Source organism: Rattus rattus, chromosome 8 (genome assembly GCF_011064425.1).
Source record: "Rattus rattus isolate New Zealand chromosome 8, Rrattus_CSIRO_v1, whole genome shotgun sequence".
NCBI classification, from domain to species: Eukaryota; Metazoa; Chordata; class Mammalia; order Rodentia; family Muridae; genus Rattus; species Rattus rattus.
This window is the reverse complement of record NC_046161.1, coordinates 101,160,438-101,176,163: the sequence shown is the minus strand read 5'-3', so window position 1 is coordinate 101,176,163 and position 15,726 is coordinate 101,160,438. Positions and strand designations below refer to the sequence as shown.

General features: G+C 38.9%; 1 protein-coding gene across 1 annotated transcript in view; it reads right to left on the bottom strand.

Annotated features, from left to right (window-relative positions):
* Setd2 (SET domain containing 2, histone lysine methyltransferase) overlaps positions 1 to 15,726 on the bottom strand; it is an 84,426-nt gene that overhangs the window by 26,717 nt on the left and 41,983 nt on the right. The window contains exons 12-13 of the mRNA XM_032910769.1: positions 15,665 to 15,726; positions 723 to 771 (exon numbers count right to left, since the gene is read on the bottom strand). The exon at positions 15,665 to 15,726 is cut by the window's right edge and continues 601 nt beyond it. Coding sequence (XP_032766660.1) covers positions 723 to 771; positions 15,665 to 15,726 — 111 coding nt within the window. The remainder of the gene's footprint in view (positions 1 to 722; positions 772 to 15,664) is intronic.

Below are 15,726 nucleotides of genomic sequence, written 5' to 3'. Positions count from 1 at the left end.
CAGCTCACATCCACGTGTAAAACTCCAGTTCTAGGGAATCTGATGCTCTTCTCTGGCCTCTGAGGGTACCAGGTACACATAGATACTGCACACATACGCATACAAGCAAAAGACCCATAAAGATAAAAGAGTAGTTCTTAAAGGGGGAAGGGGACTGGAGAGATGGCATAATGGGTAAAAACACTTGCTGCTTTTAGAGAGGACCAGGATTTGGTCCTCAGCACCTACATGGTTGCTTGCAACCTCCCCTAACTCCAGGTTCCAGAGCCTCTTCTGGCCTCCCACAGGTACCAGGCACATGTATTATAAACAGACATGGATACAGGGAAAACATTCATATATACATCTAAAAAAATTTTTTTTTAAAGAACGCCTACTTTAAAGCAAGGGAGAAAAGTTCAGTGGTACAGTACTTGTCTAACATGTGGGCTTAACTCTCCAGCACTGAAGGAGCAAGAAAACAAACAAACAAACAAGGATTGCTATTCTAGAGAGACCAATCAATGTAAGTCACCAAAGCAACAACACAGGCAGTGTAAGAAACATCTCCTTTGGAAAAATCCCCCAAGAAAGAATACAGGTGCAAGTTTCCAGATTATTACATCCAATGTTTCACTTGTATATCTGTTTCAAAAGGAAGAACACTGAAGTCCTTATAGGATGTCCCCACGATCATGGAAAGGATTCTTACATAGCTACCATACAAGTGTTCTTCAACCTACCTGTGCTCTCCTTTTCGGTTTGACTTTTCTTTGGAATTCGATATACCTCCTGTAAAACAAAAAACAAAACAAATAAAAGATGAGTTCATAGCATGAGGTAATAAGATCATTGCTTTGAAACTGATAACATAAAGCTACGGGAAGGCCAGGAAAACACACTACAAGGAAAATAGATTGATTGATAATTAAATATTTTCTAGAACACATTTGGCTTTAAATAAAATTGAGTAAAAGAAGATGTATATGTATATACCTCACATTAAACAAAGTTGTATTATTTTTTTTTCTTTCCTTTTCATTTTGGAAGACAGGGTTTCTCTGTGTAGCCTTGACTGTCCTGGAACTAGGGTCTGTAGACCAGGCTGGTTTCAAACTCACAGAGATCCACCTGCCTCTGCCTCCCAGATGCTGGGATTAAAAATGTGTACCATCAGCACCTGTCTGGTTGGTTGTATTATCCCACTAGTGATATAGCAGAATAAACGACTATATTTGTGACAAGAACTTATTTCCTGAGAATTCTAATTCTTGAATGCCTGTGTGCATATATATTCCTGTAAAAATAAGATAGAAGTTACAGTTTCTTTACTGAGTGTATTCATAAGGACAATCCTAATGTCTCATGTACCATTCCCACTAAGAGCAATAACTCCATTAAAACACAGTTGGACAATTACACGTATAAAGCATTTTTTTTTCATGCTCATTGTTTATATGGTGCTGGGGATGGAATCCATGGTTTCTCTCACAAACTGCAAGCTAGCAATCCATTACTGAGCCATTCTCCATCCTCACCCCCACCATGTCCTTTGCCATGCTAAAGAAGACATTTAGGGTCTCTGCACACTAGGCGATTCAACATACTTACTATAGATGCAAGACCAACCTTGCTAATGGCCAAATTATCTACTTTTCTAAGGCTGTGAAGGAAGAAGAGGGGAAGAAAAAGGGGGGGAGGGGAAATGAACACTATCACTACATCATCAATACTCCCAAAGTGGCATCTAATATTGTACCAAATTGATCATGAAAAATATAAACTATGTTTTATGCCTTGAATAGTTTACTTACACAGTAGTTGCTAAGCACATGCTTTGCTGGTCTGTCAATCCCATACTATCCTATTTCACCAGGTAGTAGACGGCTGCTAAGTTCTTACCCAGCTCCTGACTAAGGAGAGCCCATTAATGATGAGCCTACACAGTCTCAATGGTATGCAATGATACTCTCTCTCCCTTTATAACAACAACAACAACTGTATATCAGCCATACCCATGAAGCCTGGATTAACCTGTGCGACGCAGTGATGTATTATTGAAAAGGTACTCCAAGAAAACCAAACTCATTTCACACTAAATTATTTGGGGAAAATGAGAAATAATCCATATTAGACAAATGAAGGTTCAAGATGAGATATTTAAGAGGGCATGGTGGTGCACGCCTTTAACCCCAGCATTTGGGAGTCAGGGGCAGGCAGGCAGACCTCTAAGTGGACTACGTAGTGAGTTCCAGGACAGCCAGAGCTACATAATGAGACCTGTCCTGAAGAAAAAAGGGGGAAAAACAACCCTCTCCAATATTCTATGCTAACAGATCACCCAATAGATCACTATAGTTTTACCTGTGCACTTATCCTATGCATGATGTGTCACTCTTCAATGTTTCATGTGCATTATCTAATTTGAGCTTCAAAACGAACTTTCTGAGTGGAAGCAGCAGCCCAGTGACACAGTGCTGGCTTAGCATGTGTAAGGTCCTGGGTTCAGTGGCCAGCACCATCAGGAAAAAAAAAAAAAAAAGAAAAATCCTCTGTTCTACAAAAAGGGCAAGTGCCTTGGAAGTTTGGTACTACCTATTCAAGATTACCAACCACGGTTACCGCTCTTTCTTCCTGAGCTGACTCTGCTTGTTGAGAAGACGCACTTCCATTTGCTACTCTACTCTCAGAGACCCCTGCAGTCCTTTGGCTGTCAGTTTCTAGCTTTGGGTACTAGGTTTAGCTCTGGTTTCTCTATGCCACTGAATAACCACATTTGGAGAAAAGTAAAACTACTACTTATCAGCAACTACCGATTAATCTGAAGAAGTTTAACCAGTGTTTGAATATACTATGAAAATCTAGGTACTTAAAGTATTCATAAAGAATACTTAGATACACACCAAGGCCCAATTACAGATAACACAGCTTCCTTCTTTTCCCTGAGATCCTGGCATTGTAAGTGTTCATGGAAAGTGCTTTAAATTAAATATTATACAGATTTCAAAAGTTGAAGATCCATTCTATGATGGTTAATGTGCCATAGAAAATTACTAAAAAGATTGTATTAACCATTAACCATTAACCTGAAAATGTATTCTGAGGCCAGCAAGATGGCTCAGCATGTTAAGGGTATCTCTGAGTTCAATTCCTAGGACTCACGTACTTGAAAAAAAATAATAGCTGCAGGAAAATTGTCCTCCACATATGCACAATGGTGCATGTGCGTGCATACACACACACACACACACACGCCATTTTTAAAATTACGTGTATATGTGTGAGTAGGAATAGATACATGATACGGGTGTCCACAAGCCAGAGGTATTGGAATTCCCCTGAAGCTGGAGTACCAGGTGGCTGTGAGCCACCAGGTATGTGTGCTGGGAACAGAACTCAGCTCCTCAGGGGTACCAGGGGCCATCTGTGTTCTTGGTTGATGGGTCATCTCTCCAGCCTAAATAAAATACATGTTTGTTTTCAAATATATATTTCTTATATTCACAAAATAACAATAGCACCATTCACTATTGATAACTGTAGTATAGATGATTGCAGTAAAGAGGACACTTAAAAACAAATGAACAAATTTCAGTGTGTACCCAAGATTAAAAGTTAACTAACTTCATCTTCTACTTTATGAAGGCAAAACTACATAGAAAACTATTACCTACTCCCTCCTAGTTAACTTTTGTATAAGGAGACTGAACTCCTAAAAATGAAATGGATTGTACCAAAGTCCCATGATATCTTAAAAGATAAGGATGAAGCATTGTGAAAACTACTGTGAAATTTTGTAGGATCACTCTATCTGGTGAATGAATAGTAATGAATTAGCCTGTATTAGAGAACTCTACCAGGAATGATGTCACAGTGATAAGCCATAATAACAATGTCACAGTTATAGGACACTGAAAAAATACTTATCTGAATTCTGCCTCCTCACATTGACCCTCGAAATAGAATGACTTTCTTTATCCCGGCCAGGAGACTGGCGAATTATAAGACAGTACTATGATTGGGAGACCATGGCTATGTTTAACTCTTGTACTTGAGAGGCCTAAAAAGTCTTATTCCTTCACTCCATCCAATATTTAGATATCATTCTTTTTCCTTTCTTTAGTGCCTAGAAAGTACTCCCAACAACACACATACACATTTAAGCTGTAATTGCTGTGAGCCAAGAACAAATCCAATTTGCTAATGCATAAAATAAAAGCAACACCACGTCTAAAAACATATACCAATGTCCCAACTTTGCATACTTGAGGAAGTAAGTTTAAGGTAATCTGAGCTACACAGCAAGTTCCAAGCAAACCTGGGCTACTTGAGACTGTTCTAAAACAACACACACCCAGAAGGATGGCTGAGACTTGATTCTGTTCTAAGTCTCACATATTTTTAATACTGCTAAAGAGGAGGCTATTACTACCTACTACCCACTTACCTCTCTATCTATCTATCTATCTATCTATCTATCTATCTATCTATCTATCTATCTATCTATCTACCTACCTACCTACCTACCTACCTACCTACCTACCTACCTACCTACCTACCTACCTACCTAATACATATATTACGTGCCAAACAGACTTAAAAAGGTTCTGGATCTGACATCAGCCAAGCCTAGATTTTATATAAAAGGCAACCCTTTTTGGTTTTTGGAGACAGGGTGTCCTACAATGCAAGCTACCTGAGGCTGAGTGTAGCTGAGGGTGACCCTGAACTCCTGCTGCTCCTGCCTCTACTTCCAGAGTACTAGGGTTATTCTCTGTGACAGAAAAGCTAACTCATCATTTTCCTTCAAACCATAACACTTTTATTTAAGAAGAAGTCTTCAGGTAAACTAATTCAGATTTTGCCTGGGACCAACATTCAAAATCATTCAATCTTTATTACACCACAACATTTTTGATACCAAAAATCCTAGGAGGCAAATTTAAGAGATATCTACCTGAATGTTTTATCTCTAACCTGAAACAAGAACTACCCTGGGCAGTTAGTTATTAAACTGGGGGATGTGTCTAAGTGTCTAAATATTTTCTAGTTTTTGTGAAAATGTACCCACACTAGAGAATATAAATCTATAGACAGAAAAGAATTTAGAGTAAGAGTAAATATACTCTGGATTTAAAAATGTGATAGTAGAGTTAAGAAAACTAGTTAATAAAAAATGAAAGAAAATACAAACAACAAAAAGGGGTTAAGAGTCTCCACCAAAAACACAACAACAACAACAAAAAAAATCATAACCTGGTCCTCAGGCTTTCAGGACAAACCCCCCCTTTACTAACTGGTCTAGCTCCCCAAGACTTTTGTTTCTTTCTTTCTTTCTGTTGTTTTGTTTTGAGACAGGGTTTCTCTGTGTAGACCAGGCTGCTCTTGAGGTCCACCTTGCCTCTCTCTGTCTCTCCAAGGCTGAGATTAACAGTGTGTGCCGCCACCACCACCCCTACTTTTCTAAGATCAAGTTTTGCTTTGTCAAACGAAAGGCTGAAAAACAAAATTAAAGAAGTTCTACATCTTAAAAAAGAAAATCCAACAGGTCAGAAGAACAAAAAATTAACTCCATGGAAGAAAAACATAATGAAGGGCTGAAGAGAACCCAAGTTCAGTTCCCAGCACCCACACTGTAAGTGGCTCAGAACCTCAAGTAATGATGCTGCTCCTGATGCTCCGAGGGCTTTGACACCTCTGGCATCAGTATTTGCGAAACCCAGGTACCACACAGCCAGGGATGGTGATGAATGCCTACCACCCCAGCACCTGGAAGGTGGAGTGAGGATGATCTAAAGTCCACAGTCATCCTCAGCTACACATATATGGTATCTGAATTTGAGGCCAGCCAGAGACACCCAAGAAACTCAAAAGTGGGGGGTGGGGGGGAGGCTTCAGACTTCAGTAGTGACACTGAAGCCAGGTGCTTGACCATATCAGATGCATATTCTACCACTAAACACACTACAGGTCCAGTATTTTCATTCTAAAGAAAATTTAATTTTAAAATGTTAACTATGTATCTGTCAAACAAAAGGAAATAAATTAAAGGCATTTCTTAGATTTGTAAGATTTTGAAACTGATTCTTCCAGAAAGCAATTCTAAAATACCTACACAAAGACTATGGACATTCTGAGACTTAAATTCTAAATTGTGTGTCACATTCATAATCGTCAACAGTATGCATGCTACCATCATATTAGATGGTTACAAAGAGAGAGAAGGAAGCACAAGCTACACACACAGGCACACCCCTGTAATCCCAGCAGAAACAAGTGGATCTGAGACCAGCCTGCTCTACAGAGCCAGTTCTAGGAGAGCCAGGAATGCACAGAGAAACCCTGTCTCAAAAATACGACCAGGGGGTGGGGGGAGGAGGAGGGATGAAAGGGATAAAAAGTTAAACAAGCGTAACTAGGTTGAACAATATGGGTGCTTATCACAGTAACAAATAATGCAAACAACTACCTAGCAATGTGTAAGTGTGCACTGTTAAAGAAAGGGATCAACACACATGGATGTAACCAGGGACCGATTCAATCATGTATATTTATTTATAAAACCTATACCATACTTCTATAAAAAATACTCTTTATAACTGGTACAAAATACAAATGTAAAAAGCAGGTTGGGTGTGGTGGTAAACAAGACAGAGACAGGCAGACATGAGTTCCAAATCAGCCAGGTCTACAGAATGAGTTCCAGGCCTGGCTAGACTACATACTGACTGAAAATAAAAATAAAAAAAACAAATTTAAAAGTTGGCCATGTATATGCATAATAAGCATGATTTCTTTCTGGAGGGATGTACAAAATAATCATAGTTGACTGCCTGAGATCCACAGGAGATAGAAGTAGGAAAAAAACATTTCATTATATGCATTTTGGACTGCATACAAGAATGGCCTTTTTAGGTTCAAAGAAAAGAAAAAGACCACACATCTCTGAAGCAGCTCTAGGGATGGTACCAAAGGATTAGTGCTGCGCACCCACATCTTCTTGGTGAAGACCTGGTTACTAAGGCAGCACCTTACCCTCTCCTCCTCAGGTTCTCCTGCCCATCTTGACTACAGTTCAAAGAATCTACCTTAGCAATGCTCACTTTTATTCTCTCTATATATGCTGGGCTTAGGCTAACTCATGAAGCATTGAAAATTAGTAGCTGGGGACAGGAGAGATGGTGCAGCGGTTAAGAGCACTGACTGCTCTTCCACAGGTCCTGAGTTCAAATCCCAGCAACCACATGGTGGCTCACAACCATCTATAGTGGGATCCCATACTCTCTTCTGGTATGTCTGAAGACAGCTACAGTGTATTCACATACATAAAATAATTTTTTTTTTTAAAAAAAAGTTAACAGCTAACACAGTTCTTGTGGCCAAAGAGCCAAAGGTCAGTACAAAATACTTGGGCAGGAAAGAAAGCATATGGAAATAGAATAGCAATCATTAAATGGGTAATCAGAATCAGGGTTAAATGTCTCCAATTTTAGATTTATTTTTAAATCTAATAAAACTAAATTAAATCCAAATCTAAGGCTTTTCTTACACTTTTCAAATGCAATTATATCCACTATGTTTTATACATAAAGTAATCATAGTCCTCCTGAAGTTAAGAGTGGGCCCTACTAATAATGCCCAAGTCAGACAGAAAATATCTTTTGCAGCACAATTCATCCCTCTCCCATCTGACACCCACATACACTTTTATTAGAGAGGCTGCTTTAGCTACATAACAGAAAAGCTTAGACACCCACATAATTTCAGAAGATGTGAATGTCCTTTAATGTTCAATCAGTGGTTGAAAACCACTACAGAAAGAACTTCAATCTCTAGCTTCTCAGTCACACAACTCCATGGGCTGCTTGGCAAGAAGAAAAAACAAATTACAGTAATCTGTGCAGAATAAAGAGCAGGTGAATACAGAGCACTTAATCAGAAAACCAGAGCCAGCTTCCTCAGCCAAAAGCTAAACCACAATTTCATGGTGTTTTCTGTCTGTTTTGCAGCTGACAAAAACACTACCACATACATGACAGGCTGAAAAGATCCCATGATATCTATGTATATATTTTCTGATTACCCATCGAACACAAAACTCGCACTAGAGATTTAAGGAGTAACATGCTCTCAGAGACTTCACTTTGAAAAAGTAGACTCCAGTATTTACAAAGGGCCAGGCTCTGAAAAGTACAACACTGAGGATGCTCCAGAGGCCGACAGCAAAGCCATCACTGCCCTTGCTCCGAGTACTGCTGTGAAATGCCATTTGGCTTACTGGAAGGATGTGATGAGAATGTATGAAGAGAGTAGAAAAAGATACTGTCTGGGAAAACAAGAATCATTTCCCATGGGAAAGGAAAAACCTTAAGAGAAACCTAAAAGAAAAACAAGTTTCAAGAAAAAGAAAATACAAAATATTAGCACCTGACTGTGTCTGCTGGACTAGAGTGACCTGACATGAATTGTAGACATAGGTGGGGGTCAGACCATGCTGTGCATACAAGCAACATTAAATAAAAAAAAAGTAACAGCATAAATGTAGAACCATTAAAAAAAAAAAAAAAAAAAAAGGACACTGACACGAACAAAATTGTACTTCTAGAAGATGATTCTAGATACTGAGTTATCATCGACTACTTGGGAAAAATGGTTACGCAAATCAGTACTACAGAGATACTAGAACACCACTCCTACCACAGCCATTGAGAAGCTATCCTGAAGCTGGTCTGGAGGTGGCGCATACATTTAATCCTAGCACCCAGGAGGCAGAGAAGCAGGCCTATCTGAGTTTGAGGCTAGCCTGATCTAGAGAGAGTTCCAGAACACCCAAGGCTACACAGAGAAACCCTGTCTCAGAAAAAAACAAAGGACAGATGGAAGGAACAAATGACCAGGCCAATCAACCACCTGGGCCACATGACACAGTACTATGATTCTGGCACCCAGGAAACAGAAGCACAGAATCATCAGACCAATGTACTGTCAGGTTGGTATACAAAGCAAGTTCCAAGCCAGTCACATATGAAGAGTCTATTTCAAAAATAAAAAACTAATGGCTCATACCCTTAAGGATAACATGTTTAGAAAAGAGAACTAACATCTATGCAAGTAATTTCTATAATCTGTCAATAATACTATAATGCATTTTATAAAGGATGACTAAAACCATAAATTCAATTTGTAAAGCTAGAAAAAAAAAGATATTCTAAACAAGGAGAATAGTATGCCTGATGAGGAAAGGAGAACATGTATGAACAGATAACATGGCTCCCATACAAGAAACACTACTGGGCAAGATTAGAGACATGGGCTGGAGAGATGGCTCAGCGGTTAAGAGCACTGACTGCTCTTCCAGAGGTCCTGAGTTCAATTCTCAGCAACCACATGGTGGCTCTCAACCATCTGTAATGTAATCTGGTGTGCTCTTCTGGCCTGTAGGCATACAATGAAGGCACAACACTGTATACACATTAAAGAAATCTTAAAAAAAAAAAAAAAGATTAGACAGACATAATGTTTGTTTCCATAGACTTTGCTCTTTACTACTTTACTTTCTGTAAATTAAGGGGTTTATGCAATGCTACTACCGAGTCCTCTTAGTCTCATCTATAATTTTAAAAGAAAACCAAGGATAATATATTGAAAGCAAAGAGTGAGAGACACGACAGGGTCTGCCTTAAAAAATGTTAGAGAAATCTACGTCCTTGTGTAAATGTATTCCTGTATGGGCACGCATGCCACCAACACACATGGAGGGCACATATGGAGGTTCCTCCTTCCACTATATGGATTCCAAGTATCACACTCAAGTAGGTCCTCAGGCTTGGTGGCAAATAACTTTAAAAATATCACATAAATAAAGTTTCCCACCAGAAAGAATAAGTATTTCTTGGGGAAAAAAAAGGCTAATTAAAAGATAGAAAGGCCAAGTACAAACTGGACCTGGAACAACAGGCTATGCCAGAAATTTTAAAACAAAAATAAATCAGTGAGACAGAAGCTAACAAGAAGGGGTTTTCACTGGCCAAACAGATAGTGTAAGCATCAAATACTGGAATTAATACAGCATAATCCACCCAAGAGAATGAGAATCCACAAATCTGAAAGCAGTTAGGCAATCAGTGACTCAGACACATCCCATGAAAACACAACTTTACAGAGTTCCGAAATTACTCCCCATGTAGTATTTTTTTTTTCATCTAAATGAAGGGAGATAGTGTCTCAATGTATAGACACATTGGCCCAGGCTGGCCTGGACGTATGATCCTTTTGGTGATGACATCACAGCATGAGCCGCCATCCCCAAGTGAACAGCAACTCTGGAGAAGCCTCGGAGACACTTCGGCAATGTGATCAAAGCTCATGATTTCAGTAATGGAACCACAGAGCGCTCTGTCAAAAACATGGCAATATTCCTCATAGGAACATGTATCTAACTTAAAATAATTAATTTTGGCAAAAAATTAACATTGTAGGGTCTGAATACATGGCATGGAGGAATTTTTAGCCAATCTTCTACATATCTAACACTAGAATATGCGTATCATGTAGAATACACACAGAACCTTCCTAGATGTTTCTAAGTTTGAAACTTTATTTGAAATTTAAAACTCACTAGCTAGAAAAATTTATGTGGCTTAACTTACACCAGAAAACTCTCAAGTTACTGACCAGTGTATCATGGTCCTGAGGAAACATTCCTGACGTCTTCTCCCATTAGGAAACTCTTTCTATAATGTTCAATACTCTTCGGCCCCTCATAGCCTTGCATCTAAACTGTTTTTCCTAAACAAAGTCAGGACCTAACTACAAAAATTACCTTCACAGGCAATAGACACCGAAATGTATAAAGTAAAAATGACTTCACTTAGCAAATTCTATGCTTTATCATTAAAATAGGTTTTGGTAAACTTTTTCTGGAAAGGACAGAACAAACATTACAATCTTTATCACTTCTCTGTGGAATTACCAAAGTCTATCACTGGAGTAGCCATAGACAATATATAATATACAATATATAATAAACAATATATAATATACAAGCATGGAGCACAGCCACTTTGGAAACAAAACTGGCAGTGCCCCAAATCTCTAATTGCTATCTTGCCTTTTGAGACATCTTACTATGTAACCAGGCTGGCTTCCAATTCATGATCCTTCTCCCTCAATCTCTGGGGGATTACAGGGTACCAAACAAGATGGACTACTATTTAGATACAAGTAGTTTATATAACAAAATGGACCACTAAATAAAGTGACCTCAGCCAGTGATGGCGTTTTCTTTGGCCGAAGTGGTGGCTAGTGAGCCCCAGGGCAGTAGGAACTACATAGTGAGACCCTAACTTGAGGGGTGGGCAGGGAAGGGGGTGGCAGCGAATACCTCACTGTAAGAGTGCTGGCACATAGCTACAGTGCATACCTCTAATCCTGCACCTGGACTATTAGAGCTAGACCCTGTCTCTTACCAGAACAAAACAAACAATAGCAAACCAGTAAGTGTTAGAGCATTTTGATCTTAAAAACAACAACCACTTAAGCCTGTTGGTGGTGGTGCACACCTTTGATGCCAGCACTCAGAGGCAGAGCTAGGTGGATCTCTGAGTTCAGCCTGGTTCTACAGAGTGAGTTCCACACAGCTAGGACTACACAGAGAAATTGTCTCTCAAAAAAATAAAAAGGGGGTTGGGAATTTAGCTCAGTGGTAGAGCGCTTGCCTAGCAAGCGCAAGGCCCTGGGTTCGGTCCCCAGCTCCGAAAAAAAGAAAAAAGAAAAAAAAAAAAAAAAAAAAAAGGGGAGAAAAAAAACAAACCCACAAACAAAACCACAGAAACTGAGACACTTAAAAGTATTCTCTATGCAGCATTTCCTGGAGGCAACTCTATGTAGGCTCATAAATCTCTTTTACTCTACTGACTTAACAGAAACCCAGGACATGCAACTTCATGTACAAATCTTTTTTACAGACAATATTAGTGGTGGAATGAAATTCCAAGCATTGAATCAAAACCATTCAGTTAGGTAATTATATTTCAAGCTTCTATCAAGAAAGTTTAATGTTGAATTTCCTAATCAAACAGTGGCTTGGTCTTGAGACAGGGTCTCTCTACATAGCCTTGGCTGTCCTAGAACTCACTATGTAGACCAGGCTGGCCGTGAACTCACAGACTCTCCTGCCTCTGTCTTCTGAGTGCCGAGGCTAAAGTCGTGCACCACCAGGCCTGGCTAAAATAGTGTATTGTAAAAGCAGTGCCTACAAAAAAGGATGGAATAAGAGAAAAGGAGCAATCATTAAGAAGTACTAACTTATCATTCCTAGAAAGCATCTGTCTCTAAATCACCTACCCATGGTGACCAGAAGGAGAGATGCACATCCTATATCTAAGTGTTTGTAAAGAAGACCTTAAATTACTAATTATAACCTCTTGATGTGAAGAGCAATTCAAACTGTCAAATTCATGAGACCCTTACCTCCTTTTCATATGACCCAATTGAATGAAAATTTTTCCAGTTAAATTATAATTAATTACTTGTAATCGTTGTTTTGCCTTGTGAAATCTAGGCTACATTTTCAGTAGGACAGATGACGTACAGCAATTCTTCTACACAGAAATAGATGCACATGTCGCTGCTGAAAATGTAGCCCGGCTTATCTGTATGTGAAAATGAGCATGATCTAGGAAGCAGTGTACTGGGTGGTGTGAGGGCCCCTCTAGGAGGACTGTGCACAGTAAGTGCCCTCACGCCTAGGCAGGGGCCCTGTGTATACAAGGTATAGAAAAGCAGCTCACTTAATCCTTTCTCGTCAGAAGTAGGGATTTTCCCGGAACGACAACAATTGTTGACAATGGACGCACCAAAATAATGCCGGCGCCAGTGAGTTAACCACCTCTGTCCTCTTTTCACCTATTATATTTTTCATGCATCATCCAACTTCCCAACCATCTTCCTGTTTCTTCACAGAATGCACGCTAGGTTCTCGCTTTTCTTCAGCACGAAGTTGGAAATGGAGTTGAGAAAAGGAGACACATGGTCAGCTGGTGATGTTAACAAGCTCCTTGCTGCCCTGAGAAGCTAGATGGAAATGGTTCAAGTTACAAGGGGGATCACCATCAGATCTGGGAGGACAAAGAGTAATTCATGAAGCTTCATTCCCTTCCCTCCCACCCTCTTACATTTTATTGATGATCCCTATTGTCAGTCTGTCTTCACAGCAAAACCAAGACTAAAGAGTATGAAGTTATCTGCTCAGTTCTTTACTCCATAAAGTGTAGAAAGGACAACTGGAGTGCAGGTCCAGCAATGTTATATATAGTAGACCCACAAGATCAGGGAGAACTAGAGTGGTCAAAACGACCACAACCAATTCGTTCTGGTATGAACTAAGTATCAGCAACTAACACAGTACTTGGCCACAGGTGCTTATTTATTTATCAGTAAGGTTGAAAGAATAAGATATTTTCTTTTCAGCTAATGTTTTCTTGAACACATAGGTGAAGTCAGACAGAAGTAGTTAACTCTTTCAATGCCGGGATGGTGAAATTAGTTTGTTTCTCCAAAACATATCCAATTTATCAATTCCTGATTTCAGACTCCTAGCCAAGTGCCAGCTAACATTTTGTTTTGAACTTAAAAGACAATAGTAATCAAAGTTTAGAAATCAGAGATATGGTAAATGCTTTTGAAAAGAATAGAAGAATTGAACCCCAGCACCATGTAACAAAATATAAGTTCACAGTAAGTAAAGATGTTTCTCAGCAATGCAATGCCCAAACAAACAAGTGTGGAAAAGAGAGAATTTTATTTAATGCTTCCTTGATGTTAAGAAGTCAGATAAATACAAAGTATGAAATCTAAGAACTAAATATTTTATTTTAAATACAAATGAAACGTAAACCTAAAGTCAATAAGATCATTAATATACACATTATTGTGAAACTACTTTGGTCTTTCAGATAGGAATTCAAAGGATAAGAAGAAGAAGAAATAATTGTGTAGGACTGAAAATTAGGTATTTAGAAGGTGAGGTTAGGTGTTCCAGGTATCGGTCTGAATACATTGCAGAGAACAGTTACAATTACAAACTACTACACAGAAAACCTAAAGCTTTACATCTTACAGATTTTAAGACAAGGGTATGAGATTTTATCTTAACAATCTGAGAAATGTTGACCAGACTTCTCAGCAAGCCTCTTTAAAAGAACACCCTCTCTTCTACCAAGCTGTGGCTCTCTGTCTTTCCCGAGTCCACCTGTGTCCTTGCCTCTACCTCCACCTTTAATACTAAAGTACTGCTGTTCAGGCTGACAGTCACCTCCAAACACCTGAGGAACTTCAAGACCTATATTGTCACAAAGCAGGCTTTAAATAAAGGTCCAACAAGTACCCATTCTAGCACCTCTCATTTAACCAAAATTCTGATCCCTGCTGTTAATACATGGCATCACAGACAGACTTACTATCAACACTTCCTTTACATTTATTTTAAAAAGTCAGGTTTCACCCTAAATCTGAGTTTATGCTCAATTCTAAACGATCAAGTGTAACTATGTTAAGAGCACACACTGGTATATGAAGAAGTCTCAGCGGAGTGAACAGGAAGTACAGCACACAACCAACTACTCCTTGAGTTCCATCTAAGGCCCACAGGGTCAACCACACAGTCTAATGCAATGAGCTTTGTAGCTTCACCTGGCTACGAAAAAGACTGCACTGCTGACTTATCCAGTTGTTCCAACCCTGAGAGAAGAAAGGAGGAACAGAAAATATAAAAGGTAGGAAGTAAGCGGCTCCCATAGGGTCATCAAAAACTGGACCCCAGTCCCATTACAACTGAAGTGAATCATTTAGCTCTCATAGGTTCAAATTTTCTTATGTTCCTATTTATTCAAGATCCAGATTGGTTTTTCTGAAAGGCAAATTCTACACATCTTATTACATTCTTTACCAAGAATATAAATATATATACATACATTTATGCCATCTATGACAAAGTTTCCAGACTGTTCTCCTTGTTATTTATTTTGAGACAGGGTCTCTCTATGTGTATGCATATCCTTAGCTGTCCTGGAACTCACTCTGTAGACCAGGCTCCCGTGTCCCTCTGCCTCCCCAGTGCTGGGATTAAAGGCATGTACCACCATGCCTAACTTCCCCCACTAGTCAATATGGTTTGTCCAACTTTAAAAAAAAAAAAAAAAAAAAAAAAAAAAGAACTTAAGGGCAGAACTATTTCAAAAATAAACCAGTGCCACGATGTTCTTTCTAAAATTAAATTTTATGATATTTTATAATGTGATGTTCCTAAATTAGCAAGGTTTTCCAATTTCATTGTTAATTTTCTATAACCCACTCACTAGATTTCCAATTCATTTAAACATTTGTTGTCATTGCATATTAAGTTTGATACTAGATGGATTTTTATTTTATGTGAAGAACTGATAAAATCACCAATACGCTACACTTTTCTCAGTGAGAGAAAAGGAGGCATCACCTGGACACTGCTTTGACAGCTATGGCTCTCACAAAGGCCTCACAAACACTGGAAACCATCTATTCACCAGCTGAGAGATCATAGTCCATGTTTCAGAAATACTCATGGCTGGAAATGTCAGTTTTTATTTAGATTTATAGTACACAGAATCTGAATAATTCAGTTACAGAAACAAGAAGAAAAGTTCCTTACCTTTAGATCTTTCCAACTGTCTAGTAGCTTGGTAGCCAAATCACTTATATCCACTGTTTTAT